The 27,798-nt window shown below is 39.8% G+C and overlaps 1 protein-coding gene across 1 annotated transcript in view; it reads left to right on the top strand.

Moving 5' to 3' along the window:
- Positions 1 to 27,798, top strand: part of CDKAL1 (CDK5 regulatory subunit associated protein 1 like 1) — a 621,365-nt gene that overhangs the window by 249,211 nt on the left and 344,356 nt on the right. The window contains exon 8 of the mRNA XM_067537586.1: positions 7,671 to 7,791. Coding sequence (XP_067393687.1) covers positions 7,671 to 7,791 — 121 coding nt within the window. The remainder of the gene's footprint in view (positions 1 to 7,670; positions 7,792 to 27,798) is intronic.

The raw sequence follows: 27,798 nt of genomic DNA, 5'->3' as shown, positions 1-27,798 counted from the left end.
AGAGACCAGACATGCTCGACACCGGTCCAGATCCCCAGCACGCAGCCTGGCGCAGGTCCCGGTGCCTGACCAGACCCGACATGCTCGGCACCTGTCTCGATCCCCAGCATGGATCCCAGCACCTGACCTGACCCGACACACTCGGCACCGGTCTCGATCCCCGTCACGCAGCACGGCGTGGATCCCGGTACCAGACGAAACCCGGCACCGATCGCAATCCCCGGCACCCAGCCTGGAGCGAATCCCAGTGCCAAACAAAACCTGGCACCCATCACAATCCCCGGCTCGCAGCCCAGCATGGATCCCGGTGCCTGACGACGCGGACAGGCGACACAGGTCCAGATCCCTGGTGCAACTACCAGCACCGGTGGAGACTCAACGGCACTGTTCCCAATCCCCAGGCTGTAGCCTGGCGAGGATCCCTGTACCAAAGGACATGGCACCGCACCACCGGTCAAGATCCTTGGAGTCAGAGCCGGGGCAGAGACGTCACAGCCGGCTCTGCTCCCGATCTCCTAGGGGTAAGCGCCAGCGTAAGACCTCGACACCAAGGTGGAGATCCCATTCCAGCTCCTCCAGCCACTCGCCCCCCCGCCGGCACCGCAGGCGTTGGCACCGACGTTTCTCCTCGTCATCTCGGAGCAGGTCGTCGTCGAGGGCTGGCTGGGGCCACAAGTATCGTTGGCACTACTCCAGTGGCTCAGGGTCTCGCGCCCATCAGGATGCTTCCCAGTCGGCACCATTGCCGGCACCGGTGTGGCCTCAAGGACCATGGCAGTGACCCTACTGGGGGCCCTGGGGTACCCAGATGGGCCAGGGTACGGTTTTGTTCCAGTCCTCAATGGCCCAACCAGCACCGCCCCCTCCGAGCCAGCCGGACAAGGGCCATTCCTTGGAGGATGAATCGGACCCTCAGGAGGGTCCCTCCCCGGGACCTCTCCCACAATCCACCTCGTCTTCCCCTGACGATGCGGCCGCCAGGGACCATAGGGCACCCCTGCCTGACTTCAAGGCATACCAGAAACTGCTAAGAGGGTGGCCAGCAACTTGAACCTGGAGCTCAATGAGCTTTCTGAGGAGAAGGACACCCTCTTTGTGTCAGGGTCAGTGGGGGCTATCCAGAGTCGCCCTGCCGGTGCATGAGAGGGTTTTGAAGCTGGCCAAGGCCCTCTGGCAAACCCCTGCCTCAGTTGCTCCTACGTCCAAGGGCGCCGAGAGGAAATATTATGTTCCCGCAGAGGGGTTTAATTTCCTATATAACCACCCTGCTCCGGGGACTCTCGTGGTTGATGCTGCCAACAAACGAGACAGGCAGGGGGCCCAGGGCAATACCCCCAAAAACAAGGATAACAAAAAGCTAGAACTTTTCGGCTGCAAGGTCTATTCCATGGGGGCCCTGCATCTGAGGATCGCCAACCACCAGCCAGGCACTCATTAAACAGAGTGGTCATGGTTCCCACGCAGGTACTGACCTCCCTGGATTGGTGGAGGGACCCAGGGAAGGTACTGAAAGGTGTTCCCTTCAGGGACTTGGCACCATCAATAACTCTTATTACGGATGCCTCGGATGTGGGCTGGGGGGCCCACATCAGCAGCGACCTCAGCACCCAGGGGCTCTGGTCCGGCACAGGAGAGGTGTCTCCATATCAATGTCCGGGAGCTCAGGGTGGTCTGTCTGGCCTGCAAGGTCTTCTGCAGATTCCTGAGGGGCAGGATGGTGCAGGTCCTCACGGCCAACACAGCAGCCATGTTTTACATGAACAGGCAAGGTGGGGGGCGCGCTTCTCGGCCCTTTGCCAGGAGGCCATTCAACTTTGGGACTTTGCGGTGAGGCACAACTTCCACATATCTACCTCTCATCTCCCGGGGGTCAGGAACAACGAGGCAGACCGCCTCAGCAGGTCGTTTCTACTCTGCCACGACTGGTCACTGCACCCGGAGGTGGTGACTTCCATTTTCCACAAGAGGGGTGATCCCCAACTGGACCTGTTCCTGTCATCCTGGAACAGGAAGTTCCCAGGGTCTGCTCGCTCCAGGGTCATGAGCCAGGCTCCGTCTCCAACGTGTTCCTCATAGATTGGACGGGGACCCTCGTGTATGCGTTTCCCCCCATTCCGCTACTGCCCAAAGTCCTCTTGAAAATCAAGAGGGACAAAGCAGACATGATACTGATTGCCCCAGCCTGGCCAAGACAGCATTGGTTCAGTATACTGCTGTACCTGTCAGTCGACACGCCGATGCTGTTCCCGAGGCATTACGACCTGCTCTCCCAGGGCCAGGGTCACCTGCTGGACCTGGACTCCCTCCACCTGACAGCATGGACACTCTGTGGCTGATGGAGGGAGAGAGAGCCTGCTCGGTGCAGGTCCAGCAGGTTCTGCTGGGTAGCAGAAAACCTTCCACTCAGGTGGTGTACCGGGCCAAGTGGAAGCACTTTACCTGTTGGGCGGAGTCCTGGGGTATCCCACCAAGCTGTTGTCCCATACAGGCAATTTTGGAGTACCTGCTCCATCTGAAGCTGCAGGGTTTAGCTCTGGCCTCTCTGAAGGTGCACCTGGCGGCCATTTCGGCCTTCCACCAGCCGATGGAATGGAGGTCATTATTTTCCCACCCCATGTCAGTCAGGTTCCTTAAAGGGGTGGAAAGGTTGTATCCGCAGGTCCGTGACCCGGTGCCTCCCTGGGATTTGAACCTGGTCCTCGCCGCTCTGACGGGACCCCCCTTCGAGCCCATGTCTACATGCCCGCTGCTCGTCCTCTCGTGGAAGGTGGCCTTCCTGGTGGCCATTACATCGGCTAGGAGGGTCTCTGAGTGAAGAGCTTTGACCTCGGAGCTCCCTTACACCGTCTTTTATAAAGACAAGGTGCGGCTGAGACCCCACCAAGCCTTTCTGCCTAAGGTGGCGTCCCAGTTTAATTATAACCAGGATATCTTCCTCCCTGTGTTTTTTCCTAAACCACACAGTTCGGCGGAGGAGCAGAGATGGCACTCGCTGGATGTGAGACGAGCCCTGGCCTACTACATCAAGTGGATGTGGCCGTTCCGGAAGTCAACGCAGCTGTTTGTGTCAGTGGCGGATCGAATGAAGGGATCACCTGTCTCCACCCAGTGCATCTCTGCCTGGATCACCGCCTGCATCAGGACCTGCTATGAGCAGGTGAAAGTGCCGCTTCTAGGAGCAGTGTTAGCGCACTCAACCAGAGCCCAGGCTTTGTCTGCGGCCTTCCTGGAAAGAGTGCCCCTGCAGGACATCTGCAAGGCAGCGACCTGGTCGTCGGTCCACACCTTCATGTCCCACTATGCCAGGGGTGGCCAACCAGTGAGAAACAAAGAGCCGCAGTTACCATGCCCTCAGGCAGCATGTCAATTTCACTCTCTCTCCTCTCTTCCCCCCCCCCCCCACCTATAGTTCCAACTGATCTGTCAATTTCAGAGGCAGCTCCTCAATTTCACTCCCCCTCTTCTCCTGAGAGCTGCATTTGTCTGAGCAAAGAGCCACATGCGGCTTGCGAGACGCAGGTTAGCCACCCCTGCACTACGCCATCGTGCAGCAGGCAAGAGAGGACACGGACTTCGGCAGAGCCGTATTGATGAGAGTAGCTCGATGCTGACTCCTACCCACCTCCAAGGTATGGCTATTTAATCACCTATATGGGAATGGATATGAGCAATCACTCGAAGTAGAAAACAGGATTACTTACCAGTAACTGTTGTTCTTTGAGATGTGTTGCTCATATCCATTCCACACGCACTCTCTGTCCCCGCTGTTGGAGTCGGCAGAAAGAAGGGACTGAGGGCCCTCAGAGCCGTCTGCGCCTGATATACCGCGGCATGAGCGTGGCACTCCAGGGGCGCCTGAGCCGGCCCTACGGGACTTGCTAAGGGCAAAAAAGTTCCGGGAACCAGTACACGGGGCGCTCACTCACCTATATGGGAATGGATGTGAGCAACACATCTCGAAGAACAACAGTTACTGGTAAGTAACTCTGTTTTTTGGTTTGCTTATATAAATATATATAGAAATATATATCTCTCATCATCATCATTGTGTAGGAGATTACTTCAGCTATAGATAGATAGATAGATTCTGGACTCTCCTACAGATTACAGAATGAATCTATAATCCAAACATCAGAGGGTAGTTTGAAAAATGTGACCACTGTGTGAATCTTGTCATCTGATTCAAGGCTGTTAGCTGTGAACAAACTTTTGGGGATTTTTTGGTTGATAACTAAAATGGAAGACCATTGATTATTGTACTTGAATTTATTACTTCATATTTCATTCAAAATATTTTGTGCTGAGCATATAAAATGCTTGTCTTGGTTTAGGAAAACGTTCACAAAATTACCCTTCACTTCCATGCCGTAGAGTCAGAAAGATAGACAAATTTACTCAAAGGAAATACCTTAGAAGGAAATCTGATCACAGCTTTTCCCCTTTCATAATCTTGTGCTGTTTAATCTTGTGCTGTTTAAGGTGTTCATAATTGTGATTTTGTACTACTATTTTCTACATCATGCTCGACATCTGTGTAGAACTGACATTGGTCAGTTAATTTAGGGGAATGTTGCTTATCTTTCTCTTTTGGGAGATGATGAAATATTTATTAGTAAGGTTTATAACAAAACCAAACAAAAAATAAAAAACCACAGCAGGAGGAAGTTCTGCAGTATGTAAAGAGATATAGGGATTCAGTTTCATAAAATTCTGTTGCTTTTTTAATAGAAACCAAGTAGTAAACACATTCTTATATTTTTTGTTTTAAACAATAGCTAGTCTTTGTTGTATTTACTGCAGGGGGGGGAGGAGGTTTGAAGGTCACAACTTTGTAGCTAAGGTTGAAAAACAAAAGTTTCAATGTCCAGGAATTGAGAGCATTGTAACTGAAAACACAAAAGTATAGGCATTCTGGCAGTACTAAATTATGGTATCAGTCTTAACATTGCTCCCCTTACCTTTGCTTATCCTCTCCTTATTGGTGGGGGCCCCTGAAAGTTGTCACATAAAAGATGTTGTCTTCCTTGTTGCATATATGAAGTATCGCAGTGCAGTTTGTTTGGCAGAACCTGGACTGACCTTTCCTGCTTATATTGGGTATAGAAAGATCTGGGTCCATCTTACGAATGGATTTAGGATGTTTGGAATCAACAGCACATGTGTCAGAATGGATGTATAATTGTTTCTCTATCCAGTGGAATCTCTGACAATATTAGGAGAGTGAGAAGGATGGAGCAGGGTGGATGGAGCAGCATTTTCTTGACTTCCCTGGAGTATTGTTTTTACTTCAGAACTTTGTTTTAAACTGAACTGATTTCCCAACTTTCAAATATTGTTCTGATGAAGTTGCCATGAATGTATGATCTACACTATTGACTACCTTTTCTCTAATTCATATTTATTGTTTATTGTCTAGTATAGCCACAGTATAGTATAGCTGCTCTAAGATGACAGGAGAGAGCTCTCCCATCGACTTAATTAATCCATCCCTAACGAACGGCAGCAGCTACGTCAGTGGGAGAAACTTTCCTGCAGACATAGTGCTGTCCACACTGGTGCCTATGTTGAAATAAGTTATGTCACTCGGGGTGTGGCTAATTCACACCCCTGTGCAACACAAATTATGTTGACTTATCCTGTATTGTAGCCATAGCCTTATTGCTGAATTCTACTCGGAAGTAAATGACCCATATAAATAAATCACTGTACCAGTAAACTCTCTATTCTTTATTTATGCTAATTTATTTTTTCCTTCAGATTTTTATGATATATATTTCAGATATTTGAACATATACAGTATTTATAAGAAATAGAGAAAAGGGGTACGCTGCTCACAGTTTCATTCCTAGTCATGTCATACTGCTATATTTTTATTATTATTAAAAAAAATGCATATTGTTAGGTCTGACTCCTTAATGAACCATTGGATTGGAAAATAACTAGTTGTATCATTAGACAGAGATATTGCTATTTGCATGGGATAGTGGAGATGAATAATTTATCAAATGTTATTAGCAAAGGCAGCATATTAGTGAATTCACAGCAGGATGTAATGAAATTTCTGTTATGTGCTAATACAAAAATAGTATGCCTTTCCTAGGCATCACTGGACTTTTGATAGCTGTTATAGTATTAACTATTACATTATCATGCTGATCTTGCTCACCTCTTCAATAAATAGAGTTTTTGATTGAAAAGTTTTACTTATATTAAGAATCCAAAAGGGCTGGTATGCCAAATACAGCTGCATGATTCTGAGTTTCTGTTGCCACATCATAGGAAGAATTCAGGGTATGAATACTACATTATTCTTAAATGACTTAATGTCTGATTAAAGCCCTTAGGGGAGAGACACCATGACTGATGGGTGAATAAGTTAATTTTCTAAGCAGGGCTCTTAGAATAGTAGGAATAAGTAAACTTGCTTGCTCCTTGTTTTTTATTTGAGTTGAACTTGAAATCCATTTCACTGAAGCATTTTGGACTTAGTTCAGTTGCAATTTCATTATTTACTTAATACGTTTCTTTTTTTCTCTCAGGGTAGTTGTATATTTTTAAATTCTACAGTTTTAAAAAATATTCATGGCAAGTTATATGTATGGTATCATACATTATCAAAGAAGAGCTTCCCTGCTTTCCCCTGTTTTCTACTGACGATGCTGATTCTAATAGCCTTGAAGAATGAATGAATATATATATATATATATATATATTTTTTTTTTTTTAACTAGTAACCTTTTCCCACCTCCATCAGCTATCCAGCCAGGAGTTTTTATTGCTTTCCACTCCTGTCCCACTCTAGGCTTGTGTACATATGACCTATTAGTGTTCTCCTGTTTGTCACTCTGGGGCATTACATCCAACTTCTTGTAATTATAAACATATTTGTTCTCTTCATTTTTGCTTCTGAAGATGAGCAAACCATTGGCATGTGTGCTCTATAAGTCCATAGGCAGGAGACATGGAGAGAGTGGTGTAGCATCCAGCACCCAGCATGAAAATATCACTTTTAATTCACACTCTGTGAGCACCAGTGGCCTTAGAGAGTAAGTTATGAAGTTCATTCTCAATCCTGAGGGGGAGTCTCTTTTTGAGTCTGTGCAACACACCATCACTCTGGGCAGTAGAGACTCAGTAAGCATTTTTGCTCAAATTGACACAACCAGATTAAATTAAACCCAAAATGTAGGTTCTGTTATGTAGTAAGCCAGTGAAGAGTTCCATTTGACTTTTTTTAGGAGTCTGCAAATGAAAAAAAAAGGTTGAAAATCACTGTAATATGCTTTTAGACCAATTCATAATAGTTAATTATTTTTTAAATGAATTTGTATTAAAATTTTTCAAAATGTAGAAATTGTTTAAACCCTGCCATGCTTACAACTGAAATATTGCAGTGTTGCTAGTGCTTGAGAGCCTGAAAATGAAGCTCTTTAGTTTATTTTCATTGAACAGGCTGAGAAAAGTAAATTAGATTTTTAATGTGTTTTATTTTAACGGTTAATGCCCCTTTATACATTACTCTGTTGGTGGGCAAATGATTATTTTTTCTTTTCATTTTTCAATTTTTTTAAAATGCAGATGCTTGAAATGTGCAGGACAGTAAATTAAAGCAAAGAGACAGGACTCATGTTTATTTTAGTATGTACTGTATTTTTGTGCTTCATTTGAAGGTCACTCTGTGAGACTGCTGGGTCAGAAAAAGGATAATGGAAAACGGTTGGGGGGAGCACGACTGGATTTGCCAAAGATTCGGAAGAACCCACTGATAGAAATAATTTCCATCAATACAGGGTAAGTCTCTCCCAAACTTACTTACAAAATATTCAGCACTGCCACAGGAATTCAATTTCATTTTTCTCCAGGTCTGGTGTGCACTCCTTCGAGTCTCATAGAGAGGAGGAGGGGGAAAAACACGTAAACCATAATGGATTTTAAATGGTGTTTTTTCTTTTTTAAAAAAAAAATCTTCATTTACTTGTGTGCATGTCAATAACTTTTCTATCGGGAAGACTTGTGTATGTTTTTATTAAAAGTATTTTCTGTAACTTCCTGTTGTTATAATGCTTAGAGATTTCTTATACCTCTCTGCCCTGAGATAAGTGTATTTAAGAAGACCGGTTTATTTTGTGGAAACAAAACCCTCTCTCCTTGTTTTAAAGTGAAGTGGGCTTTTAGTAGTGTATCTTTTTTCTGTTTTTATATAATTAACTAAAAATGTATTCTAAAAAGTTACAGTAAAGGCCTGATTTTAAACAGACAAAAGTAACTTTTTACAGTTAAAAATGGATCTGATATAAGGAAAAGATTCTTAAGGACAAGATCTGTCTTCAAGTATATACTCATCACTCCTGTTGAAGTCTGCAGTTATTGTATGCATGTATCTGAGTGCACACTGTGGGCCTTAATGTTTCCCAGGTATATATTTGACAGTTTTTGTGTCATATCTATGTGAATACATAGCTGTAGCAAACATACACTACAGCTGTGTAATACTACACACTGATCTCAGACTACGTCTAGGAATAATAGAATGAGTCAAAGACCAGATTTCAACTGAGTTACTGAATTTCTTGGGTTTTGTCAGTATTTGTCACAATGTTTAGTATTAATATAGCAGTCCATTTGCAACAACTGTTAAAGTTACCAAACCAGTTCTGCAATAACTCCATTTTCACATCCTTCTGATTTTTAATTGTGACTTACAGATGGTAGAATGGATTGCTATTTCCTGTGGTAGGTTATTTTTAGGATAATTACTAACTTTACCAAAATTGTTAGTCTAAGCTTAAACTAAACCTAATTAAGGCCACTTTAATTTTGAATGTGTGTGTCCACACAGGGGTTTAATGCAGTTTGACTTTAGTTTAATTCATGACTTCAGCTAATTCACACCTTTAGCTAATACAGATTAATTTTCTTGCACATCCCCATGTAGACAAGCTCTTAATCTTGTCTTAATCTTAATCAAATCTACATAAAATGTGCAGTTATTTTACACACGCTGGGACAATATGCTCAGTCAGCTAGTTCATTGCAGATAAAAATCACATGTAGTTTGACATATGTTGAAGGGAAATGCAAATAAATCAGTTGTATATGGGCTACAAAACTGACCAAAGTCATTTCATACCAGGGAGATGGGTGGAAGATACTATGTTGCACAATCATAACTTCTGTCTTTTGAAATGTAGGTTACTGCTTAATTTTTTTACACAGCAGGTTTCTCAGAATGTAAACATCATATATTCAATGAAGTATGGAACACAAACTGTCATTCTTATATTTTAATTGTGTTCATTTTGTCTGTCTTGCTTTAGAAGCCTGTTTGAGAGGTTTTTTACATCAGTACCTTCTTTGATCTGATTTCCTTATTCAAAAGTGGATTGGAAAAAGCTCTGAAGTTTAGTTTTTGATACAGTACACTTCTTTGAAAATGTAATTTGTCATCCACATTGTAAGAGGAACAAGTGTTAGTAATTACAATTTTTTCCCCTGAATATTTGTGATCTTATGTACTAGAAGCAGCTTTAGGAAGGCTATAATTTCAAATTGTCAATTTAATTGATCCTATTTTTATGTTGTGTTACTGTTTAGAAATGGGGTCCAAATTAACTTTGGCACCTTCTTTACTTGATGCAGGAAAGATCAAGCATGTATTTTTCTTTGTTAAGGGTGGCAGACCTCAAATATGTATCCCACAGATACAAAAAAAGAAAAACAAAAATCAAAGTAAACTTTTATCCTACTTCTCATATGAAGAAATACTACCCATCTTCAAAAAGAGGGCTTCAATACTTGTAAAACTAGAATTGTTGATGATTCACCTACCATTCCCTTCAGGTAATCTGAACCTGTAATGCATGTGCTGTTTTACTTGCTGCAAGTACTCCTCTTAGCAGCCACCAGGACCAGTTTAACCTCAATAAACCTAATGAGCTCCTTACACAGTAATGACTGAAAAGCTCTAGGCAGCTGCAGTGTAAAAATGTAGTAAAAATATAGATAGCCACCTAATGTGTTGTCTTCTAAGGCAGGATGGTGTCAAATTCTCCCCAGTAGTTCTGACTCTGTAGTTGGAGGCAACTTATTACTGGTGCTTGCCCTTTAAATATGAAAAGACAGTTTCCTGTCCTGAAGGGTTTTATCTCTAGAAACTGGCCAGCTCTCCTCCCCTCCCCCCACCCCCCACCTTTTCTTCGGGGCCCTACCTGGCTCCAAATTCCTGTCTGTAATATTGGTGCATTCAGTCAAGTCTAGCCTGCATCTACTCCTTTGGCTGCTTCACCAGATTAGCCCAGCATGCCCTATCCAGTCACAAATTTTCCTGTATCTCCTTTTCAGATCTTTACACGTAACACAGAAGTGATCAGGTAGGGAATGCTCTGGGTAGAGCATCTGTGATGTCAGCTTCAGCTTGCACCCGTTGAGAGTCAGCCCGTAGCACTATCATAGTAGCACATCTCTTCTGAAGAGGTGCTGCCTCGTCCCTAAACAGCCGTGGGTCTGACTCTAAGCGTCTCTTTTTCTAATATTGCTTCTGGTGCTAATGGCTTCACTGTGGTCCAAAGTTTCTATGGCCACCTTTGCAAGTCTTAAGATTGCCCCTGTGTTCACTGCTTCTTCATTTGGATCCTTAATTAGTTCTTTCTTGTGATCTATTTAATTTCTATATTTACAAACCACTTGGTGCTTCTAATGGCAACAAACTTTAAGCTCCAAAGAAAACATTTCCAGTCCAGGATCACGTCTTTTCAGGATTAAAGCATAAGGTCACAGAAACAACCCTTAGTGCATACTGCAATAAGGGCCGAGGAGGTTTTACAGTTTTTAAGATGCCCAGAAGCAGATAAGTAAATCTAAACTTGTCTGAAGTGTCATAAACCATGATAGGGATAGTCGGGCCTAGTGGGAGTTAGGCTTGGAGCCAGGAGTCCAATACAGAATCAGGAGTCCAGAGCAGGGTTGGAATAAGGCTAGAGTAAGAGCAAGGCAGGAGGAGCAGGATTAGGAACAGGCCTGGAGCAGGCTAAAACTTGTGGACTCTGTCACCACTATCAAGCAGAGGACAATTCCAAGCCATGAAATGATGTTGAGCAGACTGAGCTGCTGTTTTGCCTGTGAGGCTTATATACCTGCCCTGAGTCACCAGAACAACTCCTGGTTTGTGGATTGCCTGGAGCCTAGTACAGGAACGACTCTCGAAGCATGTGGCTTAATCAAACTCTAGTTCAGGGATGACTCATCACCTTACAGTAAGCTCTCAGCACATAAGGAGATCTTGTTGGCTCAGTATTGAGTTGTCGTCTGTTCTTTTTCCTATAGGGTACAAATGGGCCAGGGTGGTAATGGACCTGGGATACACAACAAAGTTCTCCTTCCTGTATTACTTGCTCCCACTGCCATCACGTATCAGAAATCGTCATTCAGAGAGGCCTTAGGATTAGCTATTCAGACTCTTATATACAACTGGATAGCTATGAAGATCCTATGATTTTAGGATTGGGCATTTAGTCTTGGTCCCCCAAGGTATGTGTGCACTGCCGTAAAACACCTGTGTCTCGTCCGTATCAGCTGACTCAGGCTAATGGGACTGTGGGGCTATAAAATTGTTGTGTAGATGTCCAGGCTTGGACTGTGGGGGATTTCTTGTGTTGAATCTAGATTGATTTCCATGTCTTTATCCACATATCTCATTTGGTCCTCTATTTTTATTTAGGCCTTAGGCATATCTAGTACATGATTACCATATTTCAGCCCCCCATTTTGCTTTTTAAATGCCTGTTGGGAAAAGGGCTATTGAGCTCTTTCACTCTGATTTCCTGATCTGATTTCTCTGCCTATCAATTTGAAGTAAGTATAAAGCAAAGGTTCTGAAAGCCATTCTGCAGCACAGCTTCATTTCCATCTAGGGGAAGATCTTATTTACCCTTTCCATGGTTTAATCCATATTGGTGCCTGTTTTCTGACCTACTTGGCCAGTAAAACTTCCCACTGAGAGATTCAACTGGATCAAAGACTGGTCTGATCCTCCCCTTACTGATGCAATTTCCTGCTTCCTGAGTCTTCTGGTTCCCAGTATGTGGTGCCTCTTGGGATATTATGTAGGGAGCAGCTCTCTTCAAGATTACAGTTAGCCTCTCTGGTTACTGGTCTCCTTCAGGCTGAGACAACACAAGAATCCCACGCGGTCTCCTTTTCAGTTACTCCCATCTAGTGCATTATTAGGACACATATAGGAAACTTATCATTGAGCAACAGTCTGAGTTGCTAGACTTTCCTCCTAAGAAAATAGGGCCATAGCCACATAGTGGTAACCTTAACGTTTTGAATGGGATTGTTGACTTGTAGATCTGCTGGCCAACTCACCTAGCAGGGTTCTGGAAAAATTCTGCTTTTGCATTAGAAGTAATTTGGAGGACTGATGACTTTTCATTCACCTGCTAAAAGAGGTATAGATATCTAAACTAAACTGTCCAATATAGAAACTCCTATGGCTGACATCCTTGTAGTACTAGAGCACCTAAATGAAAAGCAAATAACTTACTTGGTATTTCCATATATCCTTTTTAGATTTTAAATACGTTTAAGATAAAAATTTTCAGTTTTTGTTGTGGTAATGGCCCAAATAATGACGAAATACAAACTCTCTGTTTCTTTATAAAAGATAGACCCTGCCGGTAAGTTTCATATTGACATTGAATTTAATTATATATTTGGAGATAAGTATTAATTTATTGCAAAAGGATTTGATGCCTTTTACTGCTTTTTGCAGTTTCCCAGGACATTCCTTTCAGTTTTGTAGTGTTGTTTATTCAGCCTGTTTCACTATCAGTGGGATGATGGGGCAGAACTTGAGAGAAGAATTTAAAACGTAGTTTCACTTATAATACTTGGTATGTCATATCTATCAGCTGGCTGGAACTCATTGGAAAGAAAACATTAAGATGAACCATGTGTGTGCCTCCAGTCCTTTTCTGCCCTTCTCCATGCAGAATAACCATATTAGTTATATAGTCTAAAGGATAACATTTCTTCATTATTTCACCCAAGTTTTCATAATTTTCCATCTTAAGACGTCTTAGAATTCTATGGTAACTTTTAAATCACTTTCAGTTTAGGTAATTTATTTTATATCTGAACACAGAGCTTTCACTTTAAATTATTTTAAGCACTTGTTTATGGTGAAACCTACAAAATCTAATGGAGCTAAATTGTCATTGGAGCTAATTGTATGCAGTCCTCTTCCCTAAAACTGCATCTGTCTTAAATTTATCTCTTTTTTTACACAAATTAAGTAGTTAGATGTGTCACAAATCCTGCTGGCAGCCCACCAGATTGCTGTGGGTGACTCCAGTCTCTTGATCCCCATGTGTTTTAAGCCTCTGGAGTCTGAATAGAGTCCAGTCACTGCTCCAGCCTTTGAGCCATAGGCATACCTTCAGAGCTCAGACACTCTCTCTGGCACTCCCTCCTGATAGCTTACAACACACAATCCCCTGCTTAGCCCCTGGAACCAGTGCTGTCTCCTCAGACTCCCCCATAGCTTTAACCCACGCTCTCTAGAACTCCACCCAAATGTGAGTTTTCTGGTTTACCTCTTCAAAGGTCCATATCCACACAGACATTTTATTCAGTACTAACACATTACTGAGTTTCACTTAGTCATGTAAGAAATATACAGATCTCTACAAAACTAATGAACCCTACATGTTTCCCCTTCTTCTAGCTCACCCTTCCTTTGTGAGTTCTTGGGGAACCTCCTGTGTTCAGGCAGGAGGGCCATCATATCCCTCTCTAGGTTTACCTGGCTCCTGTAGCAGCTTCCCTCATGTTAAATTGCTGAAAAATGGCTGACAAGAGGGAGAAAATAGAACAGCTTCTGCCCTTTATAACCTTCTAGTCTCCTTTTTCAGGTGGCTTCCAGGTCAGCCTAAGCAGGTGACTTCATTGCTGGGTGACCTCTCCCCCCCACTAAACTAGTTGCTGTGGGCAGGGAACAGTCTTTTATGTAGAGCAATTATATCTCAATGGAGGACCATCCAGATTAAACGTTGTGAGCCCTGTACCACTATCCTGTTGAAATTTCAGTCCCACATGGAGGTAAAGAGGAAACAGAGAAGGTAAAGAATCCTACATACAAAATAGAATCTGAATTTTTTCACAGATACATATAAAGAACTCTCAATATGAAACAGAATTCATAAGTCATATAGAGATAGTCTCCAAACCATCACAAAAGACAATTATGAAATAAAGATAGAGACTAACTATGTATTAGTTAAAGAGAGTTGAGAGAAGAGCCATACGAATGATTAAAGGATTAGAAAGCAACCCCATATGACAAGAACCAAAAGTGCCTTGACCTCTTGGCCATAAAATCTATTAATCTGCCACCCTGCAGTTTAGGATCACGAATTACCAGGCATCTAATGGCAAAGTACAATCATACCAATTACTCAATTTAGTTCTTTTATTGAACATTTTCTTGCATCAGGAGCAGTTTCAGGCCTTCATAGTGGAAGGGTCAACTGTTGTCTAGATCTTTGCTACAATCTTCCCTAGGCCTGGCTGATCTAGCAGCGCACTCCATCTTCAAACAACAACTGTGGTTATGCAGTGGGCATCTTGGCTTCAGCTCTCACAATTCCCTAGGGAGCTCCAATACACTGTTGATGGAATTGAACTGTTTGTGGTGACAACTGGCGAGTCATTGCATACCTTGAAGGACTCTAGAGTCTCATTGCAATTGCATATGCATATCTGCAAGCCAACATAATTTAGTACATCCCAGACAGTGCAGAGATCTCACCCAGCTCAGTTCTTGGGTTTCCAAAGACCTTCTGAGCCACAAAGGAAGAGACCTAGGTTTAAAAGAAAGAAACCAGCCACTACTTCTGCTTTGTCCACATCTTTGAAGCACCAATTTTGACAGAGTGCTTGAGGCTCTGGATCAATGCCATGTTATGATCTTTCAGCTGCATCAGTTTACCCACATGCCTCCCTTTGGGTACTGCTTCTCCCACTTCCAATTGACATGGGATCAGATTACATAAGATAGTTGGGTGATGGAAACTTATTCTGGATCTAAAACTCCTAAATAACTTTGTGAAAGCATAGAAGTTCAAGGTGATAACTCCTGCAGCTATTGTTGCATGCAGATATTGTTTAGTAGAGGCAGTGGAGGGAATGTACTAGGTTTTGTGAATGCTTGTCATATTTTCATTGACATTTCTAGAGTGTTTTATGCTTTTCTACCTATTTGTGTGCTTTGGCTGGTAAGCAAAGTGGGCATTGTCAATCGTTAGACAACTTAGGAGTGAAATAATGCAGACAAAGGTCTGCAAGACAAACTCTTAGTGATGTGTGCATATAAAAAGATCATCCTACTGTATAATTTTATTCTTTAATCAAAAAAAGTTTGTTCCTGGATGTCCTTTTATTATCAAAGTAGACTTATTTCACTCCTTTTAATCATAGCCAGATATGAAGAAGAGCTTTATGTAGCTCAAAAGCTTTTCTCTTTCACCAACAGAAGTTGGTCCAATAAAAGATATCACCTTACCCACCTTGTGTCTCTAATAGCCTGGGGCCAACAGGGCTACAATAACACTGCAAACAGCTGATGTAAATGTCAGATGAACAGGGGATATTGTAGGCTTTCTACTGCAGACAGAACAGAAGGTGGTGGCATAGTGCCAGAAATCAGGGGGTTTACAAAAACTAATTGATATCATGAAAGGAAGCATGTGACCCTGTTCACTCCTTCTCAGAATTACTGAGAGTGGATCTTATGGAGCAATAATTATTGCTTTGGAATTATTTGATATGATTAAACTGCATTAGTCTTGCATAATAACTATTATGATTTTGGCAATGATTTAGGTTCCTACTAGGGCAATATTTATTCCTTTGCCGTATATGATACTTCATAGAGTGATAGCAAGGTCCCAAAGAACACTTGAAGATGTTCCAGTTTTTTGTCAAATGAAATGTGCTACTGGTTATGAATCTTTGAAGCATCAACATTAACGGAATGGTAGAGGGTCTCCCCACATTATGATCTTTCAGCTGCATCAGTTTACCCACCTGCCTCCCTTGAGGACTCACCCCAAATACAAGGAGAAATAGAAAATAAATCCATTTATCCAGAAAAAAATTTAAAAATATCAAATCATACTTCAAGGAAGTTTTATAATACTGTACATAACTTAGAATCGATTAGACTTGTCTTACTTTGAATATTTCTTCCTCCGAGGTTTGTGCCAGTGACTCTCTGTGACCTATGTCACTTTTGCCTTCTTTTTCCCTACAGCTGGGAAACATGTCTCCTGCAGGCTGCTGTTAGACTGTGCTCATCTTATATGAAGTTTTTGTGTCAAGAGGAGCTGCTGCTGCCTGTTTGATATGGCTAATGGGCAACCCAAATTGGTTCCTGGTGCTATCGTGTAGCTGCCAGGACATTTAGCCACTGGTTTTTTTAGAATATAAACAGAACAGAGAATTCTCCTAATTCTTTCTTGCTGTGACATGTTTCTCTCTGGAGAAGAGTCCAGATTATGGTTGAGGACACATATCGTTGAAGTTATGGGTGAATACCCTCATTCTTCCATACAGATGAAGCTATGGCTTTTGTAGAGAATTGGAAGGCTGCCTTCTCTGCCATTGTGTTAGGATTAACAAGAAATGTGGGATTACTGGGAAGCTAATTCTGTTGACTGTTTAATGCTGGTATATAATCCAATGAGAGCAAAATCTCTGAATCTTTAAACATCAGTGATTCTCGGGGTGGTATTACGTGTTGTTTATACTTTCTGGATTTGGGATCTCTCTTCCTGGGTGAAAGATGAGGGTTTGTTTGTTTTTTTACAAGCAGTCGGCACACTATGAATCCCTGATGTATATCTGACCACGGATGAAGTTGATAATAGTCTTGTGAATGCCAACAAACCATCACTTATAACTTGGGTTATTAGTGTTGCTGTTATATGCCTCGATAGAATAATGATGCTTAACTCCAAATTAATGTATATTTTGTAAAAAGAATTGAGTGAGTCTACATGATAAATACTGTCTGAGTCTTATTTTTTCTCTTAAATATTAAAATTAATTTTAATTATACTGTGTATAAACAGTATACACTATACACTATTACATTGTTCATAGTAGATACTTGATGTTAGAACACAAGATCAATAAACATTTTTGACAGGAATACAACATTCTGTTCATAGCGATCAGTAGTACACATACTTCTGCTGGATTTCCTCAGTTTGTACATGTAATTATAGTTCAGGATAGACACTTGGAGCTGGATCCTCAGCAAATGTAAACTGATGTATAATTACACTGATTTACACTAAGGATCTGGCCTTTGATATATACTTTTTATAATGTATAGTTCTAGCATGTATGACCAGCTGACAGGCTAAAATCTCTTTTGGTCTAGTCATTTCTCTTTTGTTGGTATTTTGCTTTTTTCTGGTTTTAGATTTTATATATTTATATGTACAATATATGTATCTGTTCCATTTTAATTTGAGAAAGAATACATATAATAAAAATGAGAGATGGCACTAATGTGTCTCTCTGAAAGGTACATGTGCGCACACATGCGAATGTATACACACACAGTCTTATCATTCATTTTTTGTTATAGCATCTGAAAAGCTAGTATTCAAAAACGTGTAGAAATCACAGTGTTGTAGCAGAGAGATGGAAAAAAGTTGTTTACAGTGGAAAGTATAACAATCTCTGATCTTTTTTTGCCTGTGGTTTCTTTCCAGTGCAATTTACTGTAGCTCACATCTAAGGTCAGTATTTCCTATTTAGAGTATTTAAATGGAGCTTGATGACAAAATCATTGAAAAGTAGGTATTTTCAAATTACCAGAGAGATCTTGTAATGATAGCTTTTCATATTTAAAAAGTGGAATATTAAATATTTTTCATCATTTTGTTTGTATGCCATCACCTTGCTGACTTGCTCAAGGTGCTGCATAATTACAGTGATATTCTAAATGATTAATAAAAAGCTGCTCTTAAAGCAAAACAGTTGTATTGTACATTGGAAAAAAGGGGTTGGGGGTGGGACTAATAAGGGTTTTACTCCTCCCCCAAACAAGCAATCAAGCAAACAAACAAGAAAACACTTTTAAGTGTTGTGGGTGAATATTAAGATGGTGGTTAAAAAGGAGGAAGGATGTTCTGAGGGGTAGTGAAGAGAAGGGAATTCCACACCACACCTAGGTGCCAATGCAGCAAAGGCTTCAAGACTGTGAACTTAATACCCCATGGTGGGGATCCATAGTTAGAAGACTTTTTATGAATACAGAATAAATTTGTGATGTATTTATTATAAAGGCTATGGGTCCATCTCTTAGGTGGATGATCTCACATCTCCAAGCACACGTAAAACTTGGGTGAAAGCAAACCTATAAAGATACGTTTTCTTAAACCCTTTTTCAACCATGTTTCCACATTAATGATCATCTTAACCTAAATTTTATCAATCTTATCTAGGAAATAATTAGGCAAATGAGGCCACACACAGAACTCTGAAGTGTGAATGCAAAAACACTTCCAGTTTTTGTACAGTCTAGTTGCAGAGTCAGCTTTTCAGTCTTGCCTTTTATCAGTTCTAAGCTTGGGAGCGTAGGCCTGGCTTACCAAAAGGGTGAATGTTGGGTATTTTCTTTTCAGAGTACCTGTGCTGTCTATTCTTTATTACTCTGAATGAAACATATTGAGACTTACTAGTTTTGAATGTTGCTGGACCTATGGAAGACTGATCAAGCTGCCTATGTAAAAAAAAGAAAGTGCACTTTACGCAAACAGAAACTTAATTAGTCAGGTTGGGTGGCTCCAAAATATTCTATGTGAGTGGGAAATGGACTCAGAAAATGAGATCTTTTAACATATTTGAACATGCTGGTAATACATCATAGAACGTTAGAAGTGTCTCTTCCTTTTCTACCTAAATCTTGTGTTGAAGTTTTATAGAAGTTTGTGTGTGTGTGTGTGTGGGGGGGGGGGGATGATAAGAGAAAGTGGTGTAAAGAATGGGCTACATTTTTCATCTGAAAAAACGAGAGTCCTGTAGCACTTTAAAGACTAACAAATTTCTTCAGGCATAAGCTTTCATGGGCTGCAACCCACTTCGTCATCTGCTTATCTGACTGAGGAAAGATGATGATGTAATTGCTTGCATCAATAAGTCCATAATTCAGAACGACCAGTATTTAAATTTTTATTAGTGGTTGGAGGTAATTTCTTGATTGTTAAGGAAAACAATCGTCTACTGTCTCTAACAGCCACGTATATATGCAGTCACAACCCTAGGGAAATCTGGCAAGTTTCTCTGAAGAGTATTTTTTCATGTCTAATGTTACAGCAAATGCTGGGCTACAAACCACATCTTTCACGCACATATAATTGCTGCTCCACTGCCTCTTAACTCTAACTTTTCATATAAATAAGAAAAATATTAAAACTAAAATATGAATTACATTAAAAAGATGTGAAAAGCTGAAATAACTACATTTTGAGAAATATGCTGTTTTATTTGCTGCTATAAAAATGTCTGTGTTCTTACAAACCCATTACTTATTTTAGTGTATTGGAGAAATGTCATATATTTAGGTCAGTATTATCAAATACGAGTGTCTAAACTTAAGTGATTTGATGTCCGGCAGTCCTGAGAACCTGCCGCTCTCATTGTCTTCCGTGAGAGTGGCTAGTGCTCATCACTTCTGAAAATCTGTTTTTTATTGCAGCCAAGTTTGATAGTGTTGGCATAAATTCTTAAGTGTGGTGTAAAATGAAATGTATATATAATAGACTTTCACTTATTTATAGGTGACTGGGAGACCTATTGTAGAAGACTTCATTTTCTGAGTTAGCAAATCAGTAGACTTAAATGAAAACGTGGATGTAGCATCATAAAGTGCACATCACTCATTTATTTTGGGGACACACAACTACTTTGATAACCCTACATAGAATTACTGTGTATTTCCATAGTTAAGGTTGTTCCTAGCCTACTACTAGCTCAGTTTTGCTCCTCCATCCCTAACTTTGTATTCTTGTCAAATAACCTTCTTGAAATTTCATGGACACATTGTTAATCCAGAGTAGAATATTTCTGGAAATTTAAAGGAACTATCACAAGCTACGTGAAAGAGAGGGGACAGAAGTTGTAATATCCTGAATGTTTTCTGTTTGGACTTGTCAATTACTGATGCCTTTGACTAGTCTTGGGAGTGGGTTAGGTGGAAAACCAGTTTCTGTATATGTATTATGGGCTCCAGAAAGTTTATAAAGTGTGCATGGTTGCCATGTCTGTGAAAGTACCTGTGTCATTTGCAGCCTCCACTCTTGGACATTCATAAGCTCTAGTTTTGGACTTTCATATCTCATTTTGGTCCAGTCATAAGAGGTTTAAAGAGGCACACTGTAATAAGGAATCACAACTGGGTGTCATGGGTACAAAAAGGTTGTGCAAAATACCATGCACTCCAGAGATACCAGGCTTTATATTACTAAAAATGTGTTTTATGTAACAAGTATCTTTAACAACAGTAAATATGGCCTACATAAATGGTAAACACAAAGCTAAAAACTTAAATCTAAATCCATTTTTTGTTTAAAACTGATATCCTCTGCTAAAATTTTACCCAGAACTTTGAATAATTTTTTATAATAATTTTTATAACTTTCAGCATAATATATATAGGCTTTAATTTCCTTTAAGACAAACTATATGGGACATATACAGTAACTTGAACTATATTTTCCTGAATCTGTTTGTAAAGATATTTCGAAATTAAAATGAAATTTACAGATGAAATTTATCTATTAATATAAAAAATGCATAGTTGTTGACCTTTTATTTTTGAAATAAAAGATTCTGGTTTTAGTGACATAGCTTGTTTTCACACTCCAGAATTTCCTAACAGCTAAATTTAACTGAAAGGTGCTGTCTTTGTTTCCTCTTTTAACATGCCATTCAAGATTAAAATGACCAGAGTAGTTTTTATGCTTCCTTTCTGCTTCCACTCCAAAATGTAAGTTAATAAGTTTTCCTGTGAGAAGACTTTACTTCTACCTACATTTTGCATGTTATCTTCAAAAAAAATTTTTTTTTAAATTGCTTCTGAGGTCAGGTGAATAATTCTCTTTCAAAAGCTTATGGAATTAGGGAAACAAATCCATAACTTTTTATTTGAAAACACAGTTTGTTCTTGAAAATGACTTAATGAAGAAATCTGCACTTTGAATGGTTTATTTATTGAAATATATGGTTTAATTTTTGATTTACCATCCCCTCTCTCTTCCCCCTGCTGCCCCTGAGGATTCTTCTTTCTGTGCTCAGTCATTGCAAAGTAAATGTATTTTAATTAATTACCTATTAACTGCATTTGGGAGGGAACTCTACTGTTTTCGGTCAGAGATCTGTACTAATCTTGCAAATTGTTGCTGTGTAAATTGAGGGTCTTCAGCAGTGAAAGGGGTAAAGCTCATTTGTGCAGTAGACAAATGGCTTGTCTAGATCAGTGGCTCTCAACCTTTCCCGACCCTTTCAGGAGTACCCCCTTTCAAATGTCTGATTTGTCTTGCATATCCCAATTTCACCTCACTTAAAAACTATTTGCTTACAAAATCAGACATAAAAATACAAAATTGTCACAACACTCTATTACTAAAAAGTTGCTTACTTTCTCATTTTTACCATATAATTATAAAATAAATCAATTGGAATATAAATATTGTACTTACATTTCCATGCATTGCATATAGAGCAGTATAAAGTCATTGTCTGTATGAAATTTTAATTTCTACTGACTTTGCTAGTGCTTGTTTTGTAGCTTGTTGTAAAACTAGACGAATATCTAAATGTGTTGATGTACTCCCTGGAAGACCTATGCATACCCCTAGGGGTACAGAAGAACCACTGGCTTAGATGGTGCGACAGTGTGCAGTCTGGAGTTGTGATTTCTGAAGCACACTAACATGTCGCTCACTAACTGGCCTGTTTAGATCCAAGTGCAGTTCAGTGTAGTACTGTTTCAAGCATAATATGTTAAAGCACACTAGGGAACTTGTAGTGTGCACTAACAGAGTCTACATATACCAAATAGTGTGCAACACGTTACTGCACTTTAGAAAGCAGAGCCCCAAAGTGCGGATTGCTGTACCATGTAGATAAACTCAAAGTTTCCTTCAGAACTAACCCAAAATCATGGGACACACTCTTATGCAAACACCACCATTTCCTTTCCAAGTGCAATGCACAATTTTTTAGCCTTACAGATGAAAGTAAATAATTAATAAATGAAAAAAAAAAAAAAAAAAAAAAACTATCACAGTTTCCCACCTGGGGAGAGGATGACACACTTGATGGATTCTAGACACGTTAGTGAGAAGCTTTGACACTGTGGTGACTGACGTGGGGTAAATGCGTAGAAAAGTATTACCTTTAAGTGTCATTTCCCAATGCTGAGTTTCTATACAGTATTTACCCTTCAATTAACCTCCCATTTTCATGACAACCATGTGTCCCACTGTGCTGTTACCTCTTGAGTATTCTTTTGTAAGCATTTCCTGTGCAATTCTGTAAATCTATTCAGCCCCAGGAAAGGATTTCTGATACCCTGCATGGCGAACTGAAGTTACTCTCATTGGAAATCCACAGCACAACTCTCTGTCAGTGTAATTTGACATGTTGAACTTCTTCAGTCTGATTTACGGGGAGACTTTCATTCTTTTTTCCCCCTATTTTCTATAGTCCTGCTGCAGGACATGCTTTTCTATTCTTCCTGAAGCAGCTGTGCACAAAGTTTGTTTTTATTAATTATTTTAAGTCAGTGAAAGCAAACTGAGCTCTAGTGTTTTTTTATGCATTTAGTTGATGTGTGTGAACATTAAGAAAATAATAATTTAAGCAAAGGTCAAGTACAAACCTTGTCACTCATCACATACTTATCTAACTTTTATTTTTAAACTAATACACACCTGTCCAGCAACCACATGACTTTTGCATTGTAGACTGGTGGTAGATTGTCTTTTGTTTTTAAGAGATGAACATCTAGTGGTTTTTGGTTTTGATGCATAAGTATGTGAGTCATGAGTATAGTGTGTTGTAGCTTTCCTTCAAAACTTTGGTTATTTTGCAGAAAGTAGATTGTGGATCAGCATATAGAGCTGGTATTAGACTAAAATAGCCTCTGGGAAAGTGTTTACAGAAAGGTTTGCTTATTCATCTGCATTCTTCCAGTCCTCTTTATTTCTTTAAAGGATAACCTATCTTTGACATTGATATACACTACATTTTCTCCAAATTAGATTTTGCTTGACTAGTCTGTTGCTTTCCAAAGCTAGGGAACAAATACCATGCCTGTTCTTAATATTAGTATTGATATACTATTACTCCTCATACAGAAGCCTTTTGTCATTAAAAAATATTTCTCTAGAGAATTAAAACCTAGTACTATAAAATTAATTGATATTACTTTTTACCACACTACTTAGACATGTTACCAGGAGCCAAAATGAGAGGCTTAAGAAAAGTAATAGCAAAGAAAAATGTTTTATTATATGTAAATTAATTTATATCATAAATAATATTTTCTAAAACTTCAGCTTCATGATTCAACGCTGCTGAGTGAGTCAACTTAATTTATATAACTTACAATAACATAATAAAAATGCCTGGCTGTAATTCAGTGGTGATTTAAATGATTGTGGTGTGTTTGGTGTAAGTGGTAATGATAACCTACACTGGTTTGGCCATACAGTCAGCATGAAAGACAAGTGTAACTAATGTTATACTGGATTAGTTTGTGTCTGTAATTTATAGGGGGGATCCTAGATATCAGTTTAGTACATGTGAAAGCATCTACTGCCTTGTCTGCAGTAGATCTGTAGATCCTCAGAACATATTAGCTAAATCTTCTAACAATACATCATTAAATTGTAATCTAGATAAAGCCTTTGTGTGCAGGACCAAACTTAGTACTCTGAAGATTTCAAAGTGTGTGTGTGGGTGGCAGGAAAAGACACTAACAGAAGGGTACAAAATAAACTGTATGGAGTGGAAAAAATAAAAGGGATGGAGTTATTTTATAATACATTCTCCTTTTAGTTGCAGTTCGTGCAGCACATACTCTATTCTGCTGTTTTTGTGAGTAAATAAGCTTCTTTTGCACATGGACCAAAAGCCAGTTTGGTGCAAGTTATATTTTCCAGACATTTTATGACCACATTTATTACACATTTTTCAAAAGGTAAATGTAATGGAATAGACACTGCCAACATATCCATGACATTCAGGTTAAGCCACTGCTGAATTTGTCACAGAGACTTCTATGGAAATTGCACCCCCTAAATGTAAATTTGCATTTGGTCCTATATTTATTTAACCTCTCCAGTGTAGCGCTGTGTGTGCTTAACAATAAAACATTTTGTTTGGGTGAATATGTACTGATGTGGCATCATTTATTAACTTCCAAACATTTGATATCAGAAGGAAGGTATATATTCTAATAAGCCAAAAAGCAGCTTAAGTCAAAATGGAAAAAGAGGGTTGTGAGAGGTGGCATAAAATTACTCTAAAATGAAGAAACAAGTGTGAGGTATGTGGTCAGGCAAATACAACCCTTATGTTCTGTGTCATTTGTCACTGCGTCTATCCAATGCATCTTCCGTCTTCCCTCTATTTCTAGTTCCTTGTGCACTGGTGTGCATTGCCATGCATTCTGTCCTTTCCGGTTCCATTCTTGACAGATGTTCAAACCATCACAATTCTTTCTTGACTCTTCTATAACAGCATTATTTCTTGTCCTAGCTGTTTTCTTATCATTTCATTTTTTTAAAAGTTTTCTTCAGTCTTGACATTTCCCCTTGGCCAGATCATTTCTGCAGTCAGTATATCATGTCAGCTTTCCTTATACTCCATCATTCTGGCCCCTACAGAAGTATTAGCTCAACAGTTGTCTCATATAGGCTGATTTTTATTCTTACTGAAATGTGTTTCACCTTCTTGATGTTGCAGAGATTTCCAAATGCGGTGGAGGCTATGCCAGTTCATCTTTTTATGTCATTTTCACAGTTCCCATTCCTCAGTACTAGTCCTCCAAGATACACAATTTTTTCCACTTGTTCTAGTTCTTTGCCTCTGACTTTGATCTTTACCTCTTCCTTCCAGTTTGCCATTGTTTTTGTTTTCTCCATGTTGATCTTCAGTCCGAATTTTTCTGCTTTCCTGGTCTACCTTATCAGGTGCTCTCTGTAAATCCTCTTTTGTCAACGCTATGAGGTCAATAGCAACTGAAAATCTAAGGTTATTCACTGTTCTTCCACATAACATGACTCCTCTTGTTTCATCTCTGTGCTACAGCCATTATTGTTGTACCAAGTTGAACAAATCTGGCAATAGCATGCATCCTTGTCTCACTCCTATGGAAAAGAATGTTTCCAACCTGCCAACTAAATTTCAAATTGCATAAGAATAAGGCTGTTCTTGCTGAGAAATGGTGTGTAGGCAGTAGATATCTGGTACATTGTATGAAAACAGGGATGAAATACAACCAACCAGAGGAGGATTGCTTTTGGGTCTCTTTCTCTGTGTGGGGAAAAATATATCTTTAGAAGAGAAAAAGACATGCACAGTCTCAGTCATCTACGAAAGAGATAGGAGTGAGGTTTTGGCTATTAAACATTTTGTGACTGGTATATTTGAGAGCAGTTGAATGTGTGTATTTGTGCTTTGATACCACTTGTCTTCTAGGGTTTCCACCACCTTAGGTTGGTCCCACAAATAAGGGGGGAGGCTTTCTCCGCTCTATTTCTCTTACTCTTGTTCATGAGTCCTTCAGCAAAAAACAGGGAAGGCAAGACTTGATTTTCTTCATAATTCTAGTATGAGTCAAGCAATTTGTTATTGTGTATGGGGCCAATGAAGTTAACTTTGAAGCTTTCTTTCTAAGAAAGACATAAAAAAATCACAAGCAAAACTTTATTTCTTTTTCTATATTTTCTTTAAACAACTTCTAAAAACTTCTAAAAACTTCTTAAGATATTTTTTTAATGAACAATGTTACTTTACCCCCTGCTCTTATAACCTTTTTGCTTCCTCTTCTTCCTATTTATGACTAACCCACCTCCTGCTTTCATTTGTCTTCAGTAGTCTATAGGGGTGATCTTAGTTATATATATTTTTAAAATTTATTATGAATTACTCTCTCTTGTCATGAATCCGTTGGTGAGGGAAATGATGGACTGTGGAAATAAAATTGCTTTTTATTTAAGTAGTAATACTATAAATATTTAAGGAGTACAGTGGGTTAATCTTTATGAACTATATAGATGAGCTGAAACTGTTTTATCTTTATCCTCTGACTTAAATTACACATTTTTCAAAAGGTAAATGTAATGGAATAGACCCTGCCTCTGTGCATTTCACTGAGATCAAACTCAAAGCTATGTGTTTTATAATCTGCCTTAGGCAGTGAACCATACATGTATATCCATAATGGCTTTTTTCTTTTAGTACTCTGACAGGTGTGATAGTTGAGTTGCTCCACATCTCTGTTGTAAAACACACTCAATTCAATTTTTTCTCCTTTTTTCTTCCTGCTTCAACTGTGCTTTTTTCACATAGATTTGTTTCCTTAAGGCTTAGCAGTGAATTTTGGGCTCATGAGAATCTAAGTATGACCAAGGGAAAATTCGTAATATAATTAATTTTGCCAGTTTCTCAGTGAGATCTGTTTGCAGTTTAGGTTCTCATAGACACAATTCAAAGGAAACCTCAAGGTGTACAAACCTGCCAAGATTGGTTGACCAAAATCTGTTTGTTTCACACAGTTCTAGTTACCAGAGTAACCTTGATCTTAAACCCTTAGAGGAAAGTTAATGGTGCCAGTGAAAGCAGTTTCCTGCCCTGGAAGGAGCCCTACCTGATTTATTGACCAAAGTGTTGCTGGATTCCTTGCCTCATTGGCTGGCACATTCTGTAAGACATGGTGAAATTCGTGGTCTCTTATTTTCTTTTAAATATCTGACCTTGTCTATAGCTAATACTGCAAGGAAAATGGCATTTAAAAAAGAAAAAATAGATTCTATGATAATCAGATGTGATTTTTTAAACTTAATACTAAATACACAAAAGCTATGGTGTTCTTTTTGTGTTTTAAAAAATAAAAGGAAAAGAGAGAAAGAAGCAAGCAAGACATGATTTCTTTTAGAGTTGGCAGTAATTGAGCTGGAATACTTTCAACCACAGACTTGAGTGGTTAAAGAGAAAATTAAAGCATAAAAAGTTGATAAGTAACTTGGAAGCAATCAGATCTTTCCAGTCACTGAGACCATGTCTACACTAGAAAGTTTTGTCTATGGTAGTTATACCGGTGATAAAAAAAAAAAGTGCTATAATTATAGCGCACTCACTTTATCGCAAAAGAGCATCCACATTAGGCGTTCTATTATCGGCAGTGAGAGCAGCGCATTGTGAGCAGCTATGCCACCATGCAACTCAGCAGCTTCTGCCGCTAGGAATTCTGGGATGGGGGAGAGGAGCGCAGAGCACCTTGGGTGCTGGCTCAGTGTCCCATTGTGCAATGCGTTTCCATGCCATCATTCATTGCATTGCTTGTAGTGATTCGTGCCCTTTTTTCAATGTCCTACCATTTTCTGCACGCCCCCCCCATCTGAATCTGAAAAGATGGATCCTGCACTAGTCTCCATTGCATTTTTAACACATCACAGCTGGTCACACAGTATATCATGAGCTCCAAATCAGAAC

The sequence above is a fragment of the Emydura macquarii genome, unplaced genomic scaffold (genome assembly GCF_026122565.2).
Source record: "Emydura macquarii macquarii isolate MOO-44397 ecotype Brisbane River unplaced genomic scaffold, CSIRO-AGI_Emac_v2 contig_431, whole genome shotgun sequence".
Lineage (NCBI taxonomy): Eukaryota > Metazoa > Chordata > Testudines > Chelidae > Emydura > Emydura macquarii.
This window is presented reverse-complemented; position numbering and strand designations above follow the sequence as displayed.